General features: G+C 40.5%; 1 protein-coding gene across 2 annotated transcripts in view; it reads left to right on the forward strand.

Annotated features, from left to right (window-relative positions):
* LOC135463604 (solute carrier organic anion transporter family member 2A1-like) overlaps positions 1-23,942 on the forward strand; it is a 34,375-nt gene that overhangs the window by 8,030 nt on the left and 2,403 nt on the right. Inside the window, exons 1-9 of one of the 2 annotated variants that reach the window (XM_064740932.1) lie at positions 2,470-3,490; positions 17,064-17,761; positions 18,250-18,336; positions 18,617-18,805; positions 19,178-19,342; positions 20,010-20,202; positions 21,221-21,371; positions 21,711-21,865; positions 23,468-23,532. In XM_064740932.1, the coding sequence (XP_064597002.1) occupies positions 17,107-17,761; positions 18,250-18,336; positions 18,617-18,805; positions 19,178-19,342; positions 20,010-20,202; positions 21,221-21,371; positions 21,711-21,865; positions 23,468-23,532 (1,660 nt within the window). In that variant the 5' untranslated portion in view covers positions 2,470-3,490; positions 17,064-17,106. Of the gene's footprint in view, positions 1-2,469; positions 3,491-17,063; positions 17,762-18,249; positions 18,337-18,616; positions 18,806-19,177; positions 19,343-20,009; positions 20,203-21,220; positions 21,372-21,710; positions 21,866-23,467; positions 23,533-23,942 lie in introns of those variants that run through there. The other variant, XM_064740934.1, reaches the window with a different exon arrangement.

The following is a 23,942-nucleotide window of genomic DNA, read 5'->3' on the forward strand; positions in this document are numbered from 1 at the left end:
CGTGTGTGTGATGACATACACCTCGGGGGACCTGGCATTTCAATGCAATAACGTCTTATATGTTATGTCTTTTACATTAAAACCATTTAAGTATGATTGTGTGGTTTTGTTACATATTCAACTGCGCCTGTATTAAAGACAAACGTACAGAAGGCTATTTTTCAAAGACTTGCGCCAGCATTGGTTCTTTCGTGGTATGTTAACATACAATTACAACTCCAAACGGTAACAACGCGAAGTAACGAAAACTCCGGCCGATATGAGTCATTTGAAAAATAGTTTTTGCAAAAATAGGTATAGCAACGGATACGCCAGGTAGATATGTCATGCATATTTATCCTCATTGTAGAAAAGTCAATGTTCTCCTTCACCTCCTATCTTGCCAAAATACTGACTGCGAATCCACATGGCGTGAGTGAAATGTTTGTAGACATCGCCATGATCTACATGCATCAATCAATCCTTGTATTTAAATTCAATAATTACGTTCTATAACTTATGCGTATATACCGCAGGCTGGTAGTCATAAGTCTGCTTTAGACAGATCGCATAACAAGTTAGGAATACGAAACTTTCAATTTTGAGTGGTTAAATTTCACCGTGGCAGTCCCCGCCTGTAACTGATTGACTGGAAGTGTGGGCGAGTCCAAAAGCATGCTAGCGTAGGGGGTTTTCGACTCGAACTAATGTCATTATTATTTAATGCTTGGTTCCGCTGATTTTCTGTGGTAGCAGCAATCGGGACACGTCATGTTTTGTAGAAATAGTGAATTGAGAATATTCAAGCAACATTTACAAGTTGTATCATTACTTTTCGAAAGACATTTCTTTACGCAACTTCAAAACTTACCCACCCCGTGTGACCCTCTCGCAGCAGTCAGCTTTGCGCGGGAACGTGCTGGAGACATTATGCCTTTCAGAGCAGGATTTGTATTATTTCATTACCTGCTTGGAGTACTGGGTACGTTTATTTCTAATACAAATACAACAATAATGTGATCAGTAGTGACAATGATAAATTCTTCATTTTTTACACGATCAGTACGTCAAACACCATAGACATTGCTCCAATCAATTCGCCAGTTAAACCCACCACTCGGACTTCGCTGCGATTGCCAGTGGGTTTCATGGACGGCGTACCAGCGACTGCAGCGAGACTGGGACTAGTTACTTCTGAAAACAGACGGGAAGCCCTCTAACAAAATTAAATAATGCAGAGCATACATATATATCATTGTGTACATGAACTTCACGGCATACCTGTATATTACAAGGAACAATTTTGGTTCTCGAAACCTACGTAATCGATACAGGGGATCGATCGGTTACCAAAGAATTTGGGGGAGATCAAATGTCCGATCACCTGAACGTTAGGTCGGGGGATCGATTTCTCGATCACCATAATTATCCTTATGTCGAGGGCTGATTAGAGCTACGATTTGCATGTTGACCGAACATACTTTTCACACCAAGCTTGCTTAGAAGACTGAAGTTCTACATTCTTCAAGTTCCCACTTGGGAGATCTCCAGATTATATACAAGTAGTATACAAGTAGACCTCGCCACACGGGCGAGGTCTAGGCTAGTCGCCTTTTACACCAAGCTTGCCTAGAGGGGTGAGGTCCTATCCCGCATGTTCACCGGACCCACACGGGAGAGGTCTAGGCTAGTCGCCTTTTACACCAAGCTTGCCTAGAGGGGTGAGGTCCTATCCCGCATATTCGCCGGACCCACACGGGCGAGGTCTAGACTAGTCGCCTTTTACACCAAGCTAGCCTAGAGGGGTGAGGTCCTATCCCGCATATTCACCGGATCCACACGGGCGAGGTCTAGGCTAGTCGCCTTTTACACCAAGCTTGCCTAGAGGGGTGAGGTCCTATCCCGCATGTTCACCGGACCCACGCGGGCGAGGTCTAGGCTAGTCGCCTTTTACACCAAGCTTGCCTAGAGGGGTGAAGTCCTATCCCGCATATTCACCGGACCCACACGGGCGAGGTCTAGGCTAGTCGCCTTTTACACCAAGCTTGCCTAGAGGGGTGAGGTCCTATCCCGCATATTCACCGGACCCACACGGGCGAGGTCTAGGCTAGTCGCCTTTTACACCAAGCTTGCCTAGAGGGGTGAGGTCCTATCCCGCATGTTCACCGGACCCACACGGGAGAGGTCTAGTCGCCTTTTACACCAAGCTAGCATAGAGGGCTGTCCTATTCTGTATGTTCACCGGACACACACGGAAGAGCTGTTTACGCAAGTCGTCTTTTACACCAAGCTTGCTTAGAGTGAACTGTATAGGCTATAGTCGCCTTGTACGCCAAGCGTGCTTCTTCTGCATGTTCACCAGCTATATAGGCTTTTGTCAGCTTGTACACGGTAACAGCAACAATTAAGCAAAGAAAACAAAGCAATTTCTATATGCTTCAAACAAATTATTATCATTTCCCCTGCTCAAGTTGCCCGTGTGACCTTTATAATGTTTATATGGCTCGTGGGAAGCCATCCCAACTCGTCAGTTTTAAACAAACGTCATGACGTCAAATTGCAAGCGTCAAAACATCGGCAGCGTTGGATTCGAACTCTTAGATCATTGTTCATAAATTGCAGTGTTATGTGGATCAGGATGCACAGTATATGACGAGTTAAAATGGACACCTGTTAAATCTGAAATAATTCATAGGTAAAACTGTGTAAACACCTTCAGCGCTTAACAGGTGTTTTTAATCAAATCCATAAATTTGCAAGCTGAATGGTGTTGCATGATTGCAATCGATATAATGACCCAATGTTAGACTCGATGTGGTGTGGAGGACATTCTCCTACCGTTCAACCCCGAACTTCAGCATTACTTCAAACCCCACGTGTTGCTCCTATCAGTCCTTCCGTTAATCTCCCCGCCGCCCCCTACCCTCATCGTTGCCAACAGCTGGTGGATTTCAGTCACTTCTGCCCTCTTCTCCTCTCAATTACACATCCCTTGTAAGCTTATACGGACACAAGCGCCCACCTTCTATGTCTATTTTTAGTCCTTCTGCGTACCAGATCACCGTGACCCCCCATCTGAAGCCCCGCGTACTACTTAAACCACCTTAAACCGTGTCAGAATGATACGCGCCACAGATGCGGAAAACGGGGGTAGTAGGGGCTGTCCATGTTAACAACAGAACTTCTGAGTTATCTGCCGAGCATTTAGGACACGTCCTTGGGAGGTTTTGCAGAACTTTGAACTGTAGTTTTATACGTAGTCTGTCCCAGTTGTTCGAGATTGCATCATTCAGATGTCAGTGCAGTTTTCTTCGAGAAAGTTTTCGTAGTCGTGGAGGGATGCCGGTCGTCGGCTGGCCACTGGCTGCCCCCGAAAATAGACACTGGCGCGGCGGAAAGTTTGACTGCGGCAAGCGTGATCTTCCCTGCTAACTTCACCGAAGAGAGCTTTAGATCCTGTTCACCCCGGACGTTCACCTTGCGACCTTGGGAACGAGTTGGGATTTAGCGGGTAAGCAAACAGTTGCCAGCCCCTGGTAACAATGTAGAGACCTAAGATACACGTGGTTTACTGTGAATTGGGCATAGAGATTTAAGCCTGCATGTGTGGAACAAATGTGTAGAAGGGCGGGGGGCGCAGTTAAATGTTTAGCGTCTATTTCTGTACTGATAGTTACAAACAAAAACAGCATGAAAAGATAGCCTAACTAGGCACATACAAACCTTACCGGTTTGTTCTGTTTAACTGTAGAAGTGGCTGAAAAATTGCCGAAGAGGCGTTAAGCTTTACTCATTTATTTATTTATTTATTTATTTATTATTATTATTTGTCTACCTCTTTAACCAATTCCTTACAAGCATTGTGGTATTACAATTTGATCGAATGTAATAACGTATATGTCGACCTTACGTATACGCATTGTACTAAAAGAAAAAAACAATGTTAGTTTTATGCAGTGTGTTGTGTGAGGAATGCTATGTATTTTGATGTTATGACATATTCAACACAATATTCTGTTAGTCTAACAGAATCCATATGTTGAAGTAATAGAATACCCGTGCCTTGTTGACAGAATAATCTGCTGCAGTAACAAAATACATTCTACCATGACAACAGACTTCCTGGTAAACTTAACAGATTATTTTTTGAGAGTAGAAGTATACTGCAATTTCCATTTAACTCACTCCGTGATAAAAAACGAAACAAACCAAGAATGCTTCAAGTTAATTTTATAATTGCGTGTACCCGTTGGAAGTGGGCGATTTACGCCATGACCAGAGCGTTATTATTTCTTAAATAATAAACCACCCCGCGTGTCTAAGTTTAAATATGTCATTTGCAGTATGAATACCCCCCACTGTGAACACGTGTACGACGTAGTGTTGCAAGACTTCATTAGCATAATTACCAGCCCAGTCAGACAGGGCCATAGCTTACACATAGTATGTACCAAGATAGTATGGCACGGCTCGGTGAGCTATTAGCATACATGTATATGCATGTATACACGACCGGAGCGTCCTGATAAAATAACTTGCAGGTAACTTACCTTGCATTTGCGTTTGAGGACCGAATAGATAGGTCTAATCATCTATACGCAATTGGTCGTTACAAGAGATGTTGTAAGACCCATATTCGGTCGCCATGTTGGACAAGGTAGTTACATTAATAAAAGAAACAGGGGTAGATAAATACTGGGGGTAGTTAGAGCAAGGGCAACATGGTAGTTACACCATGAGAAACAATGTAGTTACATACTGGCAAACCGCATAAAAGCATGGAAAACAGTAGAGTTACATCACGGGAAATGAAGTAGTTAAACTGTAGGAAAACGGATAGTTACATGATGGGAAGCAGGGTAGTTACATCATGAGAAACATAGTAGGTAAATCATCTGAAACAGGGTAGATACAACATGGCAATAAAAGAAATTATATATCTTCGGAGCCAGGGCAGTTATGTCCTGGTTAACAGCATTTTACCATCCTAGGGAAACAAAGGAGCTCAGTTCTGGCAAACATCATAATTACATTAAACATAACAACATATATAGTTACATCCTAGAAAATGGTGTATTTGGGAATGGGCGAGTTTTAACCTGGGAAATGGGATAATTATACTCAACAAATATTAATAGTTGCATTGTGTCACATGGGGTACCTCAGTCCTGGGAAACAGAATGGTTCAGTACTGCATGAAAATGGATAATTACAGCATGGAAAACAGGGTAGTTACATGCTGGAAAATAAGGTGGTTAAGTCCTGGCACACAGAACAATTTCAAGCTGGGGACCAGGGTAGTTACATGATTGGAAATAAGGTGGTTACGTCCTGGGAGTCAGGGTAGTTACATCCTTGGGTGTATTGTTTAATTCTTGGAAATAGGGTAATTAAATTTTGATTTGATTTGATGTGATTGGTGTTTTACGCCGTAGTAAAGAGTATTTCACTTATACGACGGCAGCTAGCATTATGGTGGGAGGAAACCGGGCAGAGCCCGGGGGAAACTCACGACCATCCGCAGGTTGATGCCAGACCTTCCCACTAAGGGGCCTGAGAGGAAGCCAGCATGAGCTGGACTTGAACTCACCGCGACCGCATTGGTGAGAGGCTCCTGGGTCATTACGCTGCGCTAGCGCGCTAACCAACTGAGCCACGGAGGCCCCGGTAATTAAATTCCGTAAAAGAACGTTGAACTATGAACAAGAACACTATGGGAAATGACATCGTTACATCCTAGGAAACGCATTAGGCACAAGTTAGTTCAATCCTTGAAAAAAAGGTAATTACCTGGAATCAGAATATATTTGCATTGATTTTTTAGGAAACAGTAGTTCAGTTGTGGGAAATGAGGTAGTTACACCCTGGGGAACAGTGTAGTTATATGTTTGGAAATATGATTTATCTTGGAAATCATGGTAGTTACTTTATGGGAAGTAGCGTTGTTCATTCCGGGGAAACAGTGTAGTTATATGTTTGGAAATATGATTTATCTTGGGAATCATAGTAGTTACTTTATGGGAAGTAGCGTTGTTCATTCCGGGGAAACAGTGTAGTTATATGTTTGGAAATATGATTTATCTTGGGAATCATGGTAGTTACTTTATGGGAAGTAGCGTTGTTCATTCCGGGGAAACAGTGCAGTTAAATAATTGAAAGCAGAGTGGTTAACCTACATACTGGGAAACAAGATGGTTACATCATGGGAAACTGGGTGGTTTCTGAGATACGCGGTAGTTCGACTAATTTTACAATGAAGTTTTATTTTTATATACAGGGGCCGCCAAAGAGACAAAAAAATATCAGTTAGTGATATCAGAATTGAATATCAGTGATTACGAAATCTCACAAACTGGTGGACTAAAACAACCCAGATTACACTAATTTTCACACTTAGCTCCTTTGTCCATATACAGGTTACAACATTGCAATCACTTTTAAAGCTGTCGAAGATTGTGTCCGGCATTGTAAAAGTTTTGAATGTCCGATTTTTACTTTTGAAAATCTCGGCCGCCTGGGACAGGTTGATGCAGGACTTTGTTACTAATACGTAGCGGCCCGCTGTCCGCGTTGGTCAGGTGTTCACATACTACAGGTCGTTTAACATGGAAATTCGTTCGGTCGCGGCAGAGAATGGCCACATAGGACATAGACGCTATATACAGGTGCCCGTAAGTACAGGTTTGACTATATATATATTTGTATCCCCGCCCGCCTTCTGATACGTTTGTCGAAAGTGTCACATCCGGTAGTTTGTAAGTCAGTAGTAACAAAAAAATATAAATAAATAAAACTACAAGCGTTTGCGAGAGTAACTGAATACGAGGTGTGTCCCTCACTATTGCAAGGTTGCCATGAATTGTTCTCATTTTCTGTAGACCCTTATGCATGTATCAGAGAAAAAACTAGCCGCTTTACGCACACTCTATTTATTACGGCATTAGACACGTCATGCTACATTTCTGGGAAGCCACGAGGTACAAGTAACTAAGCATGTAGATGTTGAGGTTCGTTGGGAAAAAGTTGTGTAAACACTGACACGCATTTTATCTCCACCCAAGATATAACCAGAATGACAACCTCACCCTCTTGCGAGAGAATGGGAGGGACCTGTTATACAAGCTGACTAATGAGTGTAACCGTGTTTAATTGACTGGCGCATATATACTGTTGATTATTGTAGGGATGCACAATGCTGTAGGAAGTGTTTGATTTGCCATACAACCCACACATCCCAATTAGTACCACATGTTTTTATGGCAGCAATTTAGGTCATAGCTAACAGGCGTGTTGCAGTGATAACGGTTACAACGCGAGGGCACATGCGTAGTTAATTGTTAGTTTTACTTATAGATGTAGTTGCACGCAGTTGATCACACCTTCTATTATGAGAATGCGATAGAAAGGTAACAGTTTTATTTAAAATGATTCGGTTCTATCATTTGCAATAATAGTATGACAATTGAAGATATTTCTCCTCTGTTGCAAAGCGGAGAAAAAACTATTCTGATTGCATGATAACAGTCCCAGTGTGCCAGCTTTAGGCATCCATGCAGTTGCGAACTATCATGTATTTATAAATGTTTATGTATTTTTATGGCCGAAGTTGTAAAAGTATTTACATATATTTGTTTAACCCTGCATGCATAGGCTACGATGTATATATATATATATATATATATATATATATATATATATATATATATATATATATATATAATTGCATTCTTATCAGAGAGGGTTTGGTTTTGGAACCGCGTCTCGTTGATAAAACAAAACACTATACTGTACAAAGAGTTTTTCTGTCGTAGAGATTAGACGTTTGTATGCGTGCAACAAGTTGTCTCTATGCTGGATTATGCTATCAAGATGTACACGTCATATTGCTTTGGATTGCTCTGACTGTCAGCTTGTTTTAGGTCTCCTTGACCTGACACATAATCCCGGCACTGAAATAAAACTCGATTACGTGAGGGCATGTTCTCAACATTACTGTATGAATATACTTCAGGTATAGCATGTATAACTCATTGTATAACGGTAACCGGGATTCATTTACTAGAACTTCCCTGTTGAAAAGACTCTCTCTATATATACTTCGTCAATATAAAAGCTGTTGTTACGCATGCTGCAGATCAGGTGCGATATATATATATCGCACCTGATCTGCAGCATGTCACTCAATCCATCTGTTAATATATCTATGCAGACAAAAGACAGTATCTCTTGTGATATTTTGGTTTGATGATAGTTTGAACAACATGTGCCCCAAGCTCTTTACCGTCAATCACATTTGTTTTTTGTTTTTTTTTTTTAATCTCCGTTACTCTCGCAGCACAGTTGCTCGAGTTACCTCACTCGACGACTATTCCTCTCTATGATGAATTTCTTTTCTTATAATATTATAACTTCGCCGCTGGCACCTGTTACATATATATCTATTGGAAAATGTCGCCACGACTTGGTCACAGTATTTTCTTTGCGGCTTTAAGTCATACTCATTCATTAATTTATAGCCTATAGCGTAGATATCTAGGTGCTTAAAGTTCAGCGCCCTCTTTGATTGGGTACATCTGGATACGAGCCAGTCAGGCGACTTCATCCCCGGTGAATGACAGCTTCGTCAACCGTAACAAGTAAACAAACACAGTGAGTCAATATAAGCACACGTTGTGCGTACACATGTATACGCTCTGTGATGCATGGGGCTTCGGAGGATGAAAATCGCATGTCGAATGACGACACATATTCCTATGACTATATATTAAACTTATGCGGAGCCCTTTCGCATAAGTTAAATTGGAATCAAAGCGGTGTAGTCTGTTGTTCTTTCCTCCATTTGCTTTGATGTTTTATGAGCAATCTGGTGAAGTAGTGCTTTTGTTGTATAATAAAAGAGTGGTCTGGCCGCCACGGATTCAAGTCGAGATTGGACGAGAAAAGGCACCCCATTTAAGCTGTATTTCTTCATTAACAGAGTATTAGGTTATATGGCAATTAAAACAACCAGTACAACTTGCCATGATGAGTTGGGCTTCATCTCACAGTAGTTATGTTGGCGAGAGGCTCCTGGGTTATTATGCCGCGATAGACCTCTCTAACCACTAGGCCACGGAAGCCTCAAAATCAGATAATCGGGTCATTAAACCTAGTATAGTACTCAAACATTTCAACGCATTTAAAAAATCTAAAAAAAAATAATGAATGAAAAATGTATGTTTGCGCATAATTTTCAGCTGCCCACAAGATCAATTTACGTCATTTTTTAGCTTTCTTTCCCATATAGATGATCGCAAAATACCAAGTGAAGCCTTCGTCTTTCTTTTTCTCGACCCGCGCTTGAACTCCAGGCCCCGGTACCACAAATCGTTCTTAGACATACGTCAAAAGTTCAATCACTAAATTTGGTATGTTCCTTTCCGTTGTTTTAGCTGAATTTTGTTTTGCAACAGGTTACCGAGAATTTTGTTATCATGCGGTGTTTCGACCTTCATACGTAAGAAACATATATTTTAAAGTGTTTTGAAATTTTGACTTAAGTCTGAGATCGCTTTGTGATCCGGAAGCCAGTGATAAGTCTTATACGTTCTTCATTGTACAGATGCGATTCATTTGCTCCTGCTGGTAAATGCAATGGTAAACAGTTACCACATGATTTTTTGTGTAGATGTCCCTCCCACGGAGTCATCCATCACTCCGGCTTAAGGCTTGCACTCTAGGGTATAAATGTACATAAGCTGTGGTTCACCCGCGTCGTGACTTCAACCTCCTGACAGTGATAATTTTTGTTATCGGAGATTCCATTCCATTACATATGGGATAAGGCATCACATCTTGTAGCTCATACTGTAACAGTGATGTCAGTCGTAGCTGCTCTGGGCCAATCATCAGCACACTCTTTGGTAATGTGACTAGAGTATTGGAGACGATTTTAGTGTGAAAGTGAAAAATATACCTTTTAGGTAAGAAATTCTTTCTTAAACAGAATGTGTCTGGCTTTCAAATGTGATAGTTTCAGTGTGTTGTAGTGTTTTAAATTTTAGGAATCGGCAAAAAACAGCAGGTCGCCCATTTAGCCCCGTGTTATATGTATCACCTTGTTTGGAACCTGGATACTCGAAACTAGCAGTGGACTCCAGGCTGTGTTTTTATTAGAAGTTAGACATACAGAAATAAAAAGAGGAAGTGAATAGCGACGTTATGCCCAAATCAAGCAAATAAGGAAATGGTCGATAGATACCAGCACTTCCTGCTTCCCGAAGAGTTGAGAAGGGTCAAATTAAAGAGTAGATTTCTGATAGGCAAGCTTCGCTTAGTTATAAAAGGAGACTGACCATGCAAGAGCTCTCTCGTGCGGATCTGGTGATCAGAATAACGGTGTGTCTGTTTTGTTTAAAAGGTATAACATTTTAGTTTTGTGATATTCCATAACCGAGATATCGCAGTTTAAAGTAAGCAAAATCGCGTGCATTAAAAAAATCGAAGTGTTCAGTTTAAACCAATCAAGGGCAAGTTATTTCTAGAACCTGAGATCGAAACTGTTTCCGATGACGTGATGCGAACAATTTTTGCCTTTTAACCATCTGTGCTTGGGCTACGAGTGACGCAACATCGTGTTTCTGGTTACTCTTATATATGGTGTCTTCCATGGCCTCGTAAGAAGTCCAGGTGAGTTACCAAATCAGAACAAACAGGCCGTGCTCGTTTTGTTCTCTTCCCGCCTCTCTGCCGAAATAACTGAGCTTATGTTATTTGTGGTCTTTTTTTTTCAACACAGTGTAAAGGTGGGTTTCGCATTTTAACTATTTAATTTATGTGTTTTTTTCTATAAATCTATAAATATGTATATAACATATAGAAATGGATGCATATTTGGAAAAGCCAGCATACAGATTTCTGGTTTTAAAAAGTTCTCGCTATAATACATCGGAAATAATGTGTTGATGTGGCGTTAAACCATGATCATTTATTCTCCATCTCCATTGTATGGCTATGACTTTGCCAGTCTGCCGTAGATACAGTCATTCAATCATTTATTTTATCTGCCTTACTCTGAATCTAAAACGGTGTTAATGTCGTCTTTGTATATGCTTCAGATGACTTCCAATAAAACAGTCACTTTTGATAAATTTTAGTTTTTGTTTCGATGAATTATCAGTGTTGAGGTCATATTTGTTCCGGTTTAGACATCCGGGTTTTATGTGAGATGGAAGTATTGCCTAATTATGGACATTTACTGATATTTGTAAGTCTTTCCAGTATTTAAGCCTATTAAGTAGGTCTCTTTTCGTCCGTCTCGTTGGGTGCCATGGCGATATCGCGTCTGTGGCTTTGTCAAGTGACCTCTGTCATGTTGAGGCGGAAGTGTGTTTAGCCTTGTTAAGATGATAGACACGAGTCCCCAGGTTATCTTGGGTCATCGCACACATATGTATATACACAGCGTATAGGTAATAAACCAGCACCCTTGGTGTTATTTGTACAGTATAAAAATTATGATGCAATTTTACGGAAAAATAATAATAAAAATGAAAATGACAGTACTTCATGTACGGTCGTTTTACATGCATACACAAACTGTCATCTTTATATGTTCATGTCTTAAAAAGAATTGGTCTGTGAGAAATTTAACGTAAGACTGAATGAATGAACGAATGAATGGATTCATGGATGGGTGAATGAATGAATGAATTAATGAATGAATGATTGAATGGATGGATGGGTGAATAAATTAATGAATGATTGATTGAATGGATTGATGGATGGGTACGGTTTAAAGTAACATTGACAGTATTTCAGTCACATCATGGCGTGACCAGGTCAGAACCAGAGAACAGTTGTGGTTTTGCGATGAGAATGACGCCATCTGGAATCAAAACGCAAAGGAAACAAAACGTTAACTATTGTATGCATATGTGTAAAATATCGTTTAAATTATATATTAACAGCATACACTCCAAGAAAATAATCTGATAATTTTAACGCAAAATCTGTTGTCTGAGTGAAGCTAGAACATGTTCTGTTATTGAAACATAATACTGTAATCTGTTAACCTTATCCAATATTTATTTATTTATTTGATTGGTGTTTTATGCAGTACACAATATTTCACTTATACGAGGGCGGCCAGTATTATGGTGTGAGGAAACCGGACCAAGCCCAGGGGAAACCCACGACCATCCGCAGGACTCTCTGATAATATTTACAGATTACTTTTTTGAGAGTACACTCAAATGATTGTCTAAAGTCAAATGTGTGGAACCTTCACCAAATATCGGCAAAATCGACGAGGGCATTTTTGATATCATATTTGGTCTCGCGTTAAATCTAAACTTCCGAAATCGTTGACAAAATTATCTTTAAAACGGATGAGAGGTCTAGAGGCCTCGCGAGATTGTATGCTACATGTAGATGTGTTAATGCTGCGGTTGGAGATCGGGGCTTCATCCTAACCTAACCACATGACATGTTGTGCGTGACTTCTAATCGGTCACCTACTTTGCAGCGGCTCGTAAGATATTATTAACAAGCCTTTGCTGACACGGTTTACTTAAAGACGCTTATAGATTTGCGGTTGTCCAGACCGTTTTGAGGTCAACGTTCGAGATCGTTTGCTCTATCGTATTAGCCTCTGATTTAAAATCTCGTGTGGCTGAATGCAGCACACCTATCGACGTGCATATGCATACACAGGTGAATAGAGTATCTCTCTATATAAAGACCTCCCCCCGGACTCTGCCCGGTTTCCTCCCACCGTAATGATGGTGGCGTCGTATAAGTGAAATATTCTAGACTACAGCGTAAAACACCGATCAAATAAATGAATGAAGTAAGTATAAAGACCCATTGATTTGGAGCATTTCTGTTGTTCTTTGAACCATGGACTTGAGATCTTGCGTTAATTGTGATGACTTTAATCTGCGTCACAAGTTGCTAGTTCAAAAACTAGTTTGTCAAGGATACTCCATCAAACGCCTTTATTCTAAGTTTCTCAAAGTTTACAATGAGTATAACACTCTCGTTGGCAGGTATGGACAGAGCATTCAGAACCTCTGGTGATCTGAATTGTGATCAACCACTTAGACGACGCTGTTATCCCTATGTACATATCTATCACGTACATGGTATTTAACAACATAGATGGCGCTGGTTGCCCAGCGTAACCGTCTATCTTGTATGTCATGTGTAATATCACAGATGGCGCCTCCTGTAGCATGAGATCTTTACAAATTAACGCGAAAGACGTAATCGTCCGTTACTTTTGAATCACAATATTACCGGTTAGGGTCTGTAACGCTCGTCATTTTCAAACTGTATCTAATACCGCTTAACCTGGGGCTAAGGGCCGTAAAGGTAGCCATGCTAATTACATCTGCATGATGCCTTTATGAACAGTTGCAATTAAAGCGCGACTGAGATACTTGTTTAACTGTTATTTGACATGGAACTCATTCACGGACTACGAATTTGAATTTTGATATGGAATTCATGCCTGGAATATTCATTGTCTGCCCGGCATCATTGAAAACTGATGACCGCTTCTCTCTTGTGTGTTACCGGCTTTATTTCTTATTTGTATAGTTTCTAACATACCTTTGTCTTTGGGAGTTAGTGTTAAACGTTCTTTTGTAAATGGATCTTGCGATTATCGACTTGGAACGCCTTTTACGGACTATGAATGGTATATGAATATCGGACTTTATATATACTTATATATATAAATACAGTAAACCTATATGTATTCGAAGTATACCTATGGTGTACAAACCTAAACCTGTAAATATACATTTACTCTCTCTGTATAGGCCTATATGTTGAGAGCCATTGTATATGTTTCTGTATACTGTAGTTTGGACTAAGGGATTGTAGGCTTATGGGTCTTGTTTACGTAACTAAGTACAGTAAATCTATATTGGGGATTCCTCCCACTATAACGCTTGCCTCCGTCGTATAAGTGAAATATTCTCGAGGACGACCTTAAACACGAATCAAATAAATAAATGAATCTATTAATATTCGAAGTATATCTGTGGTGTGTATGCTTAAACAGGTAAATATACCTCTCTTATCTAAATCATGTAGCTGAACGGACCAAATTCTATTGCAAATATATTTATTAAACAGATGTTACATCATCATTTATAACATTATTACATACAGAATATGTATATCAAATGGTGATCCCGAATTGCCACCATACAATTTTCTTTTTTTTCAGGTGCCTTTTTCTTTTTAAAGAAAAATCGAAATAGTACTGAAGATCACATTTACAACTAACTTTTCGGGTTCTTTCATCTGAACTTTATATAGTTTATACATTTTTTTCCAGCTTTAAGTTCAGTTCACCTGCCATTGAAGCTGTCTTGTGCACGCAGCTTTTTAGGGCGTGTAAGTGAAATCACAATTACCCACGCGTAATCGGAAAAATGTAGTTGACTTGGAAATGATGGCTTGTGTAGCTGACGTTAATTTGCTTGTAATGGAAAATTAGTCAGCCGGATAATTAACATTGATTGCGTTCCTTTTTTTTCTGACGTGCATATGTATTTGTAACGCCTTATTTAACACACATTGTAACCGTACACCGTGGAGAGTGAAACCAGTGTAAATCTGAGGGTCCAGCTGTATCCAGTCATACGATATGTGAAACACAACAGAATGAATAGTAAACCAGAGCGGCAGCAACCATGTGACCAAAATAGTCACACGTAACCTTTGAAATCCGGCCTTTTTTTTTCAGGTAACCCAGACTGTAATATCCACGAAAATTAACATTTGCAGAAAAATGGAACTTTGTGCGCTCTGAAACGTACTAAAGTGTGTATCATTGGTAACACTAATCTAGCTATTAGGCCTACCAAAGTTTGAGAAAACTTCAAAGGCTGAATAGCCTTCACGACTAAATTAAATTAACTCTAAGTTACAAGGCACAACTCTGTACATAGGACTTGGGCAATAGCTTTGTGTGGTTGGCTGAAGGCTATCACATCTACAACACGCTAAATATATGGGCGTTCGAGCAGGGCTTCAGTGTTACGCTGGGATCAGGTTTACGCCCCACTTTGATTTAAGATGAATGCTTTAAAATGAATAATCCCCCAAAAATGTGATCAGTCCTCATAGACAGACGAAGTTATATATATATATATGATTTTTTTTCCGATTTCGCACCAAATGCACTGTTTTTCGGTATATAGAGGGTAGAGGAACCCAGTGTAAATCTTTCTAGAGGAGACGTTCCGAATTTAAAAGCAGATCATTTAAACTTCCGGTCTGATATCGCGAAACATGAATCATATTTTTTTCATAAAAAATATGTACAGATGCAAGAAAGGAATTCTCAGATCAGTTGTAATGAAAATGAAAGCCCATTGTTTGGTGTTCCTATAGCAACAGGATTTTTTTTTCTTTTGCAATTTAAGACTACAAGGCTCAAAAGATAGGGGAAAAAAAAACAAAACCAAAAAAAAACAATCAACAAGCCCAAGCTGCATGTATACCTCTCCCATGACAAGTCTCTCATGGTAATGCTGTAATTAGATATGTGGTTATCCCAGAAAATTCCCTGACATCAAATCTAGGAGTAGACACGCGATAGCATGGTGAATACGGATATCAGTTGAAAGCTATACAATATTACCTCCAGAACTCATTGTTCAACTAGCCGAATCTTTTTGTGTGTGTAAATTGGCTATTTTTGTTCTTGTAAATTCTGAAATTAATTCATGGGGTATTTTTGTATTCGTTTCTTGTAAAATAAAAAGCTAGAAGATTGTGATGTGGTGTCCTCAGACCTACATCCGCGCACGCGAGCTGTTCGTTCAACATCATCTGCATTTACATCATCAATTTCTGAGGAGCACGTTTGCCTTCGTCAACCCGCTAGAAGATTGTGATGTGGTGTCCTCAGACCTACATCCGCGCACGCGAGCTGTTCGTTCAACATCATCTGCATTTACATCATCAATTTCTGAGGAGCACGTTTGCCTTCGTCAGCCGTTTCTATCTCCAGATGTCACAATGCTTTATTGTGCTGAAATCGATTTTAATTTCAGTTTTCCCTAAAATACACTCAGGAACCGACACATGTTGCAGCTTATCCTGCATTGGATATGGATTGCATGATATAATTCTCACATTTACTAAGTATACAAGATTGTAGTTCGTGCTTCAGGGTCACCAGATCAGTATGACTCGGAAAATGGTCAGCATGTGCGGTAGAGACGTATTGTCTTGACGGGAACTACTTATGAAGAGTGTTTGAGTATATATTTATTTGATTAATGTTTAACGCCATACTGGTTTATGACTGGAGGAAACCGGATACCACCAAGAGTTGGATTCGACTACGCACAAGATCTCACACACTCACAAAGTTAATCTGTTAATTTTCACAGAAAGTTGGGAGTGATATTAGAATGTATTCTGCTGTCGCAACAGATTATTCTGTCCAATATAACACACACTACACACTATTCTTTTAGCTGAATATAAAGATTCTATAAGACCAACAAGAAATTATGTTCAGTATGACACATTCAGTACTACATGTATGTTGTAATAACGCAGTGCATTCTGGCATCAACAGTCAATAGATTTTCTGTTCAGATTTTAAGATTAGTTTTTTAAGTGTATAGGCCAATGGACCTGGTACTTACAGCCGGCCAGTGTGTTAACGATATGGGCCATGCGGCGAGGCCCCGCTGGACGTGTTTGAGTCACCAGTATCACATGGAAACGGCCAGTGACGGCCTGGCGCGTAAACCACGTGTACACGTATTGTCCTAAGATGTCAACTGTATCGACATTGTAGGCGATTACGTCTGTCATGTATCCTGTTCGAAACCCGGATTGGCGTGAGCCAATTTTCAGAACTTGAATCTGTGCTATATGCACGGGAAGTGTATATAGTTGTCGCCGAAAAAATCCCATCAGATTTGCAGTATATATTGTTACAATTAGTTGTCCGGCTCATTATATAATTTTCAGAATAGTGAAATGCTGATGGACAACATATTAAGGACTTTAATGAAACATTCTACATAAACAGATATTTTTAGTCCGTCTTCTTTTTCTCTCTGCAGGTGAAAGCATGACCTAGGAAGACAAATTCGCCATTAAATAAGCATGGAGAAAGGCTCAGAGAATAAGACGATGCTACCCCCTGTCAGCTGTGTCGAAACAAAGGAGACAACCCCGCAGAGATGTCTGAATCGGCTATCAGACATCCGTTTCTACACGGCCAGTCTTACTTTTGCCATGTTCTCCTTTTCTCTTACTTGGGGATACTTCCTGGCTTCGCTAACGACAGTCGAAAAACGGTTCGGATTTGGCAGCACGGAGACCGGGATGATTTTCGGCTGTTACGAAATCGGCCATCTCTCAATCGCCTTGTTCATTAGTCATTTTGGCAACCGCGTTCACATACCTCGGCTTTTGTCTCTGTCTTTCTTTGTACTGGGCTGCTGCTCCATCACCCTGGCCTTGCCTCACTTCTTCCTGGGACCTCTGACGATTGGCTCCGATCCTATCACCGGTAACGCCACAGATTTTGAATCTGTGGGCGAAATCTGCCAGACTGAGTCTTCGCCCAAAGCCGATCCTCTGGTATCCGGGGACAAATGCGCAGCATCGGAAGCGGGCGCAATTTCCGGTATTCCATATTTTGTTCTCCCGGCTATTATATTCGTCATCAAAGGGATGGCAGGAACGCCGATGAGCTGTCTTGGTGTGGCCTTCATTGATAACAATGCCAGCGAAGGCAAATCCCCACTATATATGGGTAAGAAATTCATCAAAGGTAGTTCCCAATCTGTGTTTGTTAGTAGTTTTAGAAAGAGCACAAACAAATATGGTTATGAGATAAAAGACTTCTACAGGCATAGTAAAACCAGAGCGATGAAGGTGTGATAGTTTACAAATGGTCACTCGTAACCGTTAACATTCGATCTAGTTTACTTCATTTAGGGCTATATTCTAACTGTTCAAGCACCATGGTTTTTGCAGAATAAGAAAAAAATATTCAGAGATGTAAATTGTAATATATTAGACGGCACTCGTCTAGAATGGCTGAAAGTGTTGTATTGTCGAGCACCAGACAATGAAAAACATTTAAGAGGGAACAGATTTTGACACAAGTCCAAGACCTATATTCATTGTCCAGTATCGTAATTTAGAAATTGGCCAATTTGTGCATACATATGATATTTCTATACAACTTAATTGAGCTTCCATAGTTCACATTCTTAGCTGATGTCTCTTTTTTTCTAGGTATCTGTTTTGCCGCCATTTCTCTGGGACCAACGGTTGGCTTTTTCCTCGGTGCGTGGTGCCTCCTGATGTACGAAGATCTCACAGGTAAGGGAACAGACGTTGCGTTATACATGCATATGAGTAAATTAAAAGTGAATTACACACTTTTTGGTAACATAATGAGCATGTATAACTGATCATGTGGCTCTACCAAAATAATGTAGAAAATAATTTTCTGCCCCAGTTAAAAACGAATTGATATTATGAACAAAGCAAGTTTTCCAGTTTGCACTGATATCCCCATTTTAGGAATAGTATTGAATGCGAGCAAAGTGTCCGGATGTTCGCGTTCTCAAAAATTGGCTGACGTCCGGTTATTTTGCAGAGCCCGCCATTACGCCATCTCACCCTCGTTGGATCGGAGCCTGGTGGCTAGGATTGCTCATGTCGGGTTCTCTGGAGATACTGACGTCATTGCCGCTTCTGCTGGTTGCCAAGAAGAGGGACAAAGTGAAAGCCTTAACAGCAGGGGAAGAGAAAGTGAAACCGCCAGTAGATGTGTACACGTGCAGAGGTGAGACAACTTTCAGAAACGTATAAAAAACAGGTTTAGTTTCTTTTTGGAACCTTTCTCGCCTAAATCATTTAATTGATTTGTGCGATTTAAGTTTTTTGCCGTAGTCAAGAACAATTCGCTTATATTAGGGCAGCCAGCGTTGTAGTGAGAGGAAACCGAGCAGAGCTCCGGGGAAACATACTTCCATCGGAGGGTTGCTGATAGACCTTCCCACTTAAAACCCAGTTACCTTGTTATGTCTTGTAATATGATTTATGAAGTTATATTTCCTGTACTAGTAAAGCGGGTGTAGAGGGCTATTTACCGGTGGACTCCATATGTAAACATTCATTACATGTTGTTACATCTCTTTATGCTTTGGTGTTACAGGGTTAATCCAGTCTATGATTCGTATTCTGAGAAACCCGGTGTTCCTCTGTCTGACCTTGTCAGGAACGTCTGCTGTCTACGTCGTCGCCGGTTTCTTCACTTTTTTACCCAAATACCTTGAGAGTCAGTTTGGAGTCCCAGCATGGAGGGCGAACTCCATTGCAGGTGCGTGTTGTCGTGACCAGATAGAGGGTCGAAACCTTTTGACACCAATTTGTCTTTAGGTCCTTGTCTTCTCAAAGCGCACATAGGAGATCGACAGCCAATGCTTCGAGTATGTGTCGAGTTTTAAAATCCAACTCGTCGTTAATGGTACAGAAATTCCTCATTTATCACGTGACAAAAATGTTAGGCACCTTTTGTTGGCATTAATTTCCTGATCACGTTTCTCACCGTGTCAGGGTGGCACAAGTGACCCTTCTTTCCCCAGACTCACTTCCCCAGTCAATCATCTTCCCCGTTTGTTTACTTTCAGTAACATTTTGTGAAACTTTTTCAGATGCGGATGCTATAGTAAATGTTACAAAAAAACTTTTTCTGACAGATCATTGGTACACCAGGACTCTTTTTGCCGTTAGCGATGAAAGAGTTCGAGCGCGAAACTCCCCTTCTATGACATCATTGGTCTTACTGTAATTTCTCGTTTTGCTAATCCAAATCATAAAACATACTCTCATGTTGTAAACCAATATTCTAGATTTCTTCTCTTTAAAACAGTGACTGCTGTATTTGACACCTTAGACAAGAATGAAGTTGATAGAAAATTAAAATTGATTTGGTTTCAAGAATGGTTCAAAACGATGGTGCAGTATTGTCTTGAATGCTTCCCCAGGTTTAGTCAGCGGCTTCGCAGCAGGCCTTGGGTCGATTGTAGGGGGCGCTCTTGTCACCAAGCTCAAACTACGCTTCAGGACAACTCTCCTGCTGTGCATGATCTCGATGTGCATATCATTGCCCACAATGTTGTCCGGTATGCTGATGGGATGTGACAACGTCAACCTCATTACCTCCAACTTATCCATGAGGTAAGTTCATCTTCTCTTAATCTTTGTCTGAACAGTTAGAATGAAACAGTAAAACCGTATGTGAAGTAAGCGGGAAATCTTCCCCGCGTAATGTAACTTTGGTCTAAGCTGGGTAGCCTGTTGCTGATTCCAGCCTCGGCGGTGACTGGTGAAGTAGTACCCATGGATTACAAGAGAACGGTGGGCAATCCAGATTGTACCCGAATAACCATTGCGTGGGAAAAGCTAACTCAGTGTAGTGTACTAAATGCTGTTACATGTATCTTCAAATATATGTCAACAGCATTAAAGTTACGAAGGTAGTGAAGTACGCAAAGTGATGTCGTTGGGCTTATTTTTTGGGTTGGGTGGTGGGGGGGGGTCTTTTTGTAGTCCGTAAAAATTCATTTAATTTAATATTATGTTGAAATTCTGGAGCCTCGTACCAATGCGGTCATTGTGAAGGCCTGTCAGGTTTTCTCCTACAACAATGCTGGCCGCAGTCGTATAAATGAAATATTCGTGATTACGGCATGAAATACAAATGAAATAAAAATAATAAATGTTGAATTTGGGATGATCTACAGTCAGACATGCCCACGTCATGAAGTAAACAGTTCGAATTGTGGGTAGAACAATACGTCCGTTGTTCAATCCAGATTCGACTGATGCCTAAGACTTTCATAATATTAATCTCAGTACTACATGGCTTGGCACTCAGTATAAGAGGAACGGACCGAATACTGATTGGCCCGGTGTCAGTATAATGTGATTGGGTGGGGGTGTCATGTCTGGTATCTTGGGCATGGCGTTCCAGAAAGGCATCGCATTAAGTATGCTGGCATAGGGTTCGGCCTGGTACGATTAAGGAAACACCGTCGTCAAGGGACCGAAATAAGTTGAAAGAAACGTTAAGCCCTAATCAGAAAACACTAAGACAAACAAAAATACTAAATAGGCTTTCAGGGTAATCTCAGCTACGTTTGAAAAATTAGCGCATTATGGTCTGTTTTTCTTTTGTTTTGTTTTGTTTTTTTAGCCCGGGTGTCAACAGCACATGCTCCAGCGCATGCGCATGTTCCGACACTGAGTACTATCCAGTGTGTGACCCGGTCACCGGAAACTCGTACCTCTCGCCTTGTCACGCGGGATGTCAGTCACATGATCTAGTGGAGGTTGCAGGAGAAAAGGTATTGCATCAAAGCAATGACGTTGTGATTCCAGGGACTTCGCCAAGTGCAAATATGAAGCCTGTTATAAATTTTAGTTATGGTAAATCAGTATATCTTCCAGTAGAAAGGCAGTATGCATTTGTTCATGTGTTTGAAAGTGCATCTGTAAGTGCATGGTAATGTTTCAATCTTCATACTTCTGTATGCTATCGTGCAAAACTTAATATTCAGTTCATGACATCCGAAATTTCCCATCAGCAGGGTCCAAAAAAGTTATTTATTTCAGAATTGCAATTTGTTTCGAAAGAGAGGTTATCTCCCCTTGATTCCGAATTCAGTCTGGTGTGTCTGTTTCAGATGTTTACGTCCTGCACATGTACGTCCGGTGGTAACGCCACCCTGGGACTGTGTCCGCGGGACTGTGGGGTCCTCATCCCTTACGCTATCATCTTCATTGTCTTCACCTTCGCTCAGAGTCTGTTGACAGCCCCAGGCCTGATACTCACCATGAGGTAAGCAGCTCTTGAAATTTGCGGCCGCTAAAAAAAAATTCCGACGACACTTCAACTGCATTTTTAAAAAGGCTTAAGACAACAAATAATACAATTACTCCACATATTTCCCTGCACAGCCTACAGAAAAGTGTTATTATATCGCCACTGTACCCAATTAAATTGTCTCGATTCCATCCGTCAGCAGTTTTTTGTTTAACCATTATCAAGCAACACATCAGAGAATTGCGTAATTCGACGTAACAGCTTCCGATGACACGTGATTCGTTGTCGAACAAATCACAACTCCAAGTAAAACGCATTGTTTTCGCGCTAAAAAAACCTGGAATGAATATTTCAACCTTATCCGCACGAATCCACACAGACATACACTACAGCTGAGTTTACCTTATATAGCTATTATTTTAGTTTTGTGAATTAGGATTCCAAATCGTAAGAGTTATATTTTGCCGCAACATTGACCAGACAAGAAGTGAGGATGCTTTTTGGGCCTTGTGCATAAGTCTCTGTCGTGATGAGCACGACTCGCGTTGATATCTTTCAGCCCTTGGCGCATTGTTAAAGATTTAATTGTTTGCGATTTTTGATCTTTACATGCATATACGATAAAAAGGAAATAGGAGTAAAATGTTTCTTTAATAAGAGCATAATCTGTGGTAGTAGTGACAAACTGATTACGTAGGTGAGTGCATGGCGATCTAAAACCCTCTGATTTGTTGGTAGGCCTACATGTTTGTCTACCCTGGTAACTGTATATTAAATGAAAAATGTAATTGCGATCATCACTCTTTCTTGGACTGGTCGTGCTCGTTAATGTGAATTTTATCTTTTCCCGTTTTCCGTAACTTACGTATTCACATTATTGCTGCAAAGAGTTGCCGTCGCGAGTTCAGCTCAGGCCAGATTTTACGTCGGATGCCGAATGCCGCCGCTAATTTTGAGGGCTGGGTAGGTGGTAGGGAACGAGACGAATGAGGTTGCGTATTCGAATCCAGTTTGAATCTTCATGTGGGGATATCAAATTTTTTTAATAATATCATCTTTTTAATAATAATTCTTTTAATGTAAAAAGTTCATTTAGTTATAATTATTACAATTTACAATTACTATATAAAATTTTCAGTCGAGATATTTTGGGATGTCCAGTGGTTTTCATGACCAATTCAGCACAATAAACTTAACTACTGAAATATTCTTGAATATGGCTGAAAATCTGAATCAGATAAATATATTAATGGGAGAAATAAGAAAGTCATTTTCTCACATAATGAGCAATGGACTCTGTTCTATAAGAATAAAAATATTCCACCATCCTGATGTGTCGGAAGGTCTGTCAGCAACCTGTGGATGGTCGTGGGTTTTCCCCGGTCTCTGCCTGGCTTCCTTCCACCATAATGCTGGCCGCCATCGTATGAGTGAAATATTCCTGAATGCAGCCTAAAATACCAATCAGATAAATAAGTTCCGGCATCCTTTTACAAGAAGACGGCTTTCTGATACGACCCAAATAATACTGACCATAAATCTGAAGTTGTAAGTTAATGCAACAATCAATCATTCCATTCACCCTTCGATCGATCAGTAAATTCTTTCCTTCCTTAGGTGTGTGAAGAAGAGTGACAAAGCCCTGGCCGTGGGAATAGCCGGCTGTATTGTGTCCATATTGGGTAAGTACAATTTGGTATGTGCATTTGACGTATTCATTATAGCAGGATCTGTATTAAACAGCAGGCAATACACACTCTGAAACTGCCTGGTAGTAAATGGAGAAATATTACCAATATTATTCTGTAAATGCTGTTACATGTATTTCGCGCGCTCTGACGTTGGTTGTGGAGGGCAATCATTGGCTGAACAAAATTTTGCCTAACCCAACGTCAGAGCAATCTGAAACCATCACAACATGGCGCCTTGGAAGTTTGATACGCAGCAAAAGTGACTGTGTTGAAAACAAGAATGGTACCGCCGGTGAATAGTACCGCTGAAACACTACAGATGTGTTGTAGTGAAACATGCGAATTGAGCAAATAGCGGCCTGGTAGATAATATATTGTCATTTCGGTTATAATGAAGTTAA

The sequence above is a fragment of the Liolophura sinensis genome, chromosome 3 (genome assembly GCF_032854445.1).
Source record: "Liolophura sinensis isolate JHLJ2023 chromosome 3, CUHK_Ljap_v2, whole genome shotgun sequence".
Lineage (NCBI taxonomy): Eukaryota > Metazoa > Mollusca > Polyplacophora > Chitonida > Chitonidae > Liolophura > Liolophura sinensis.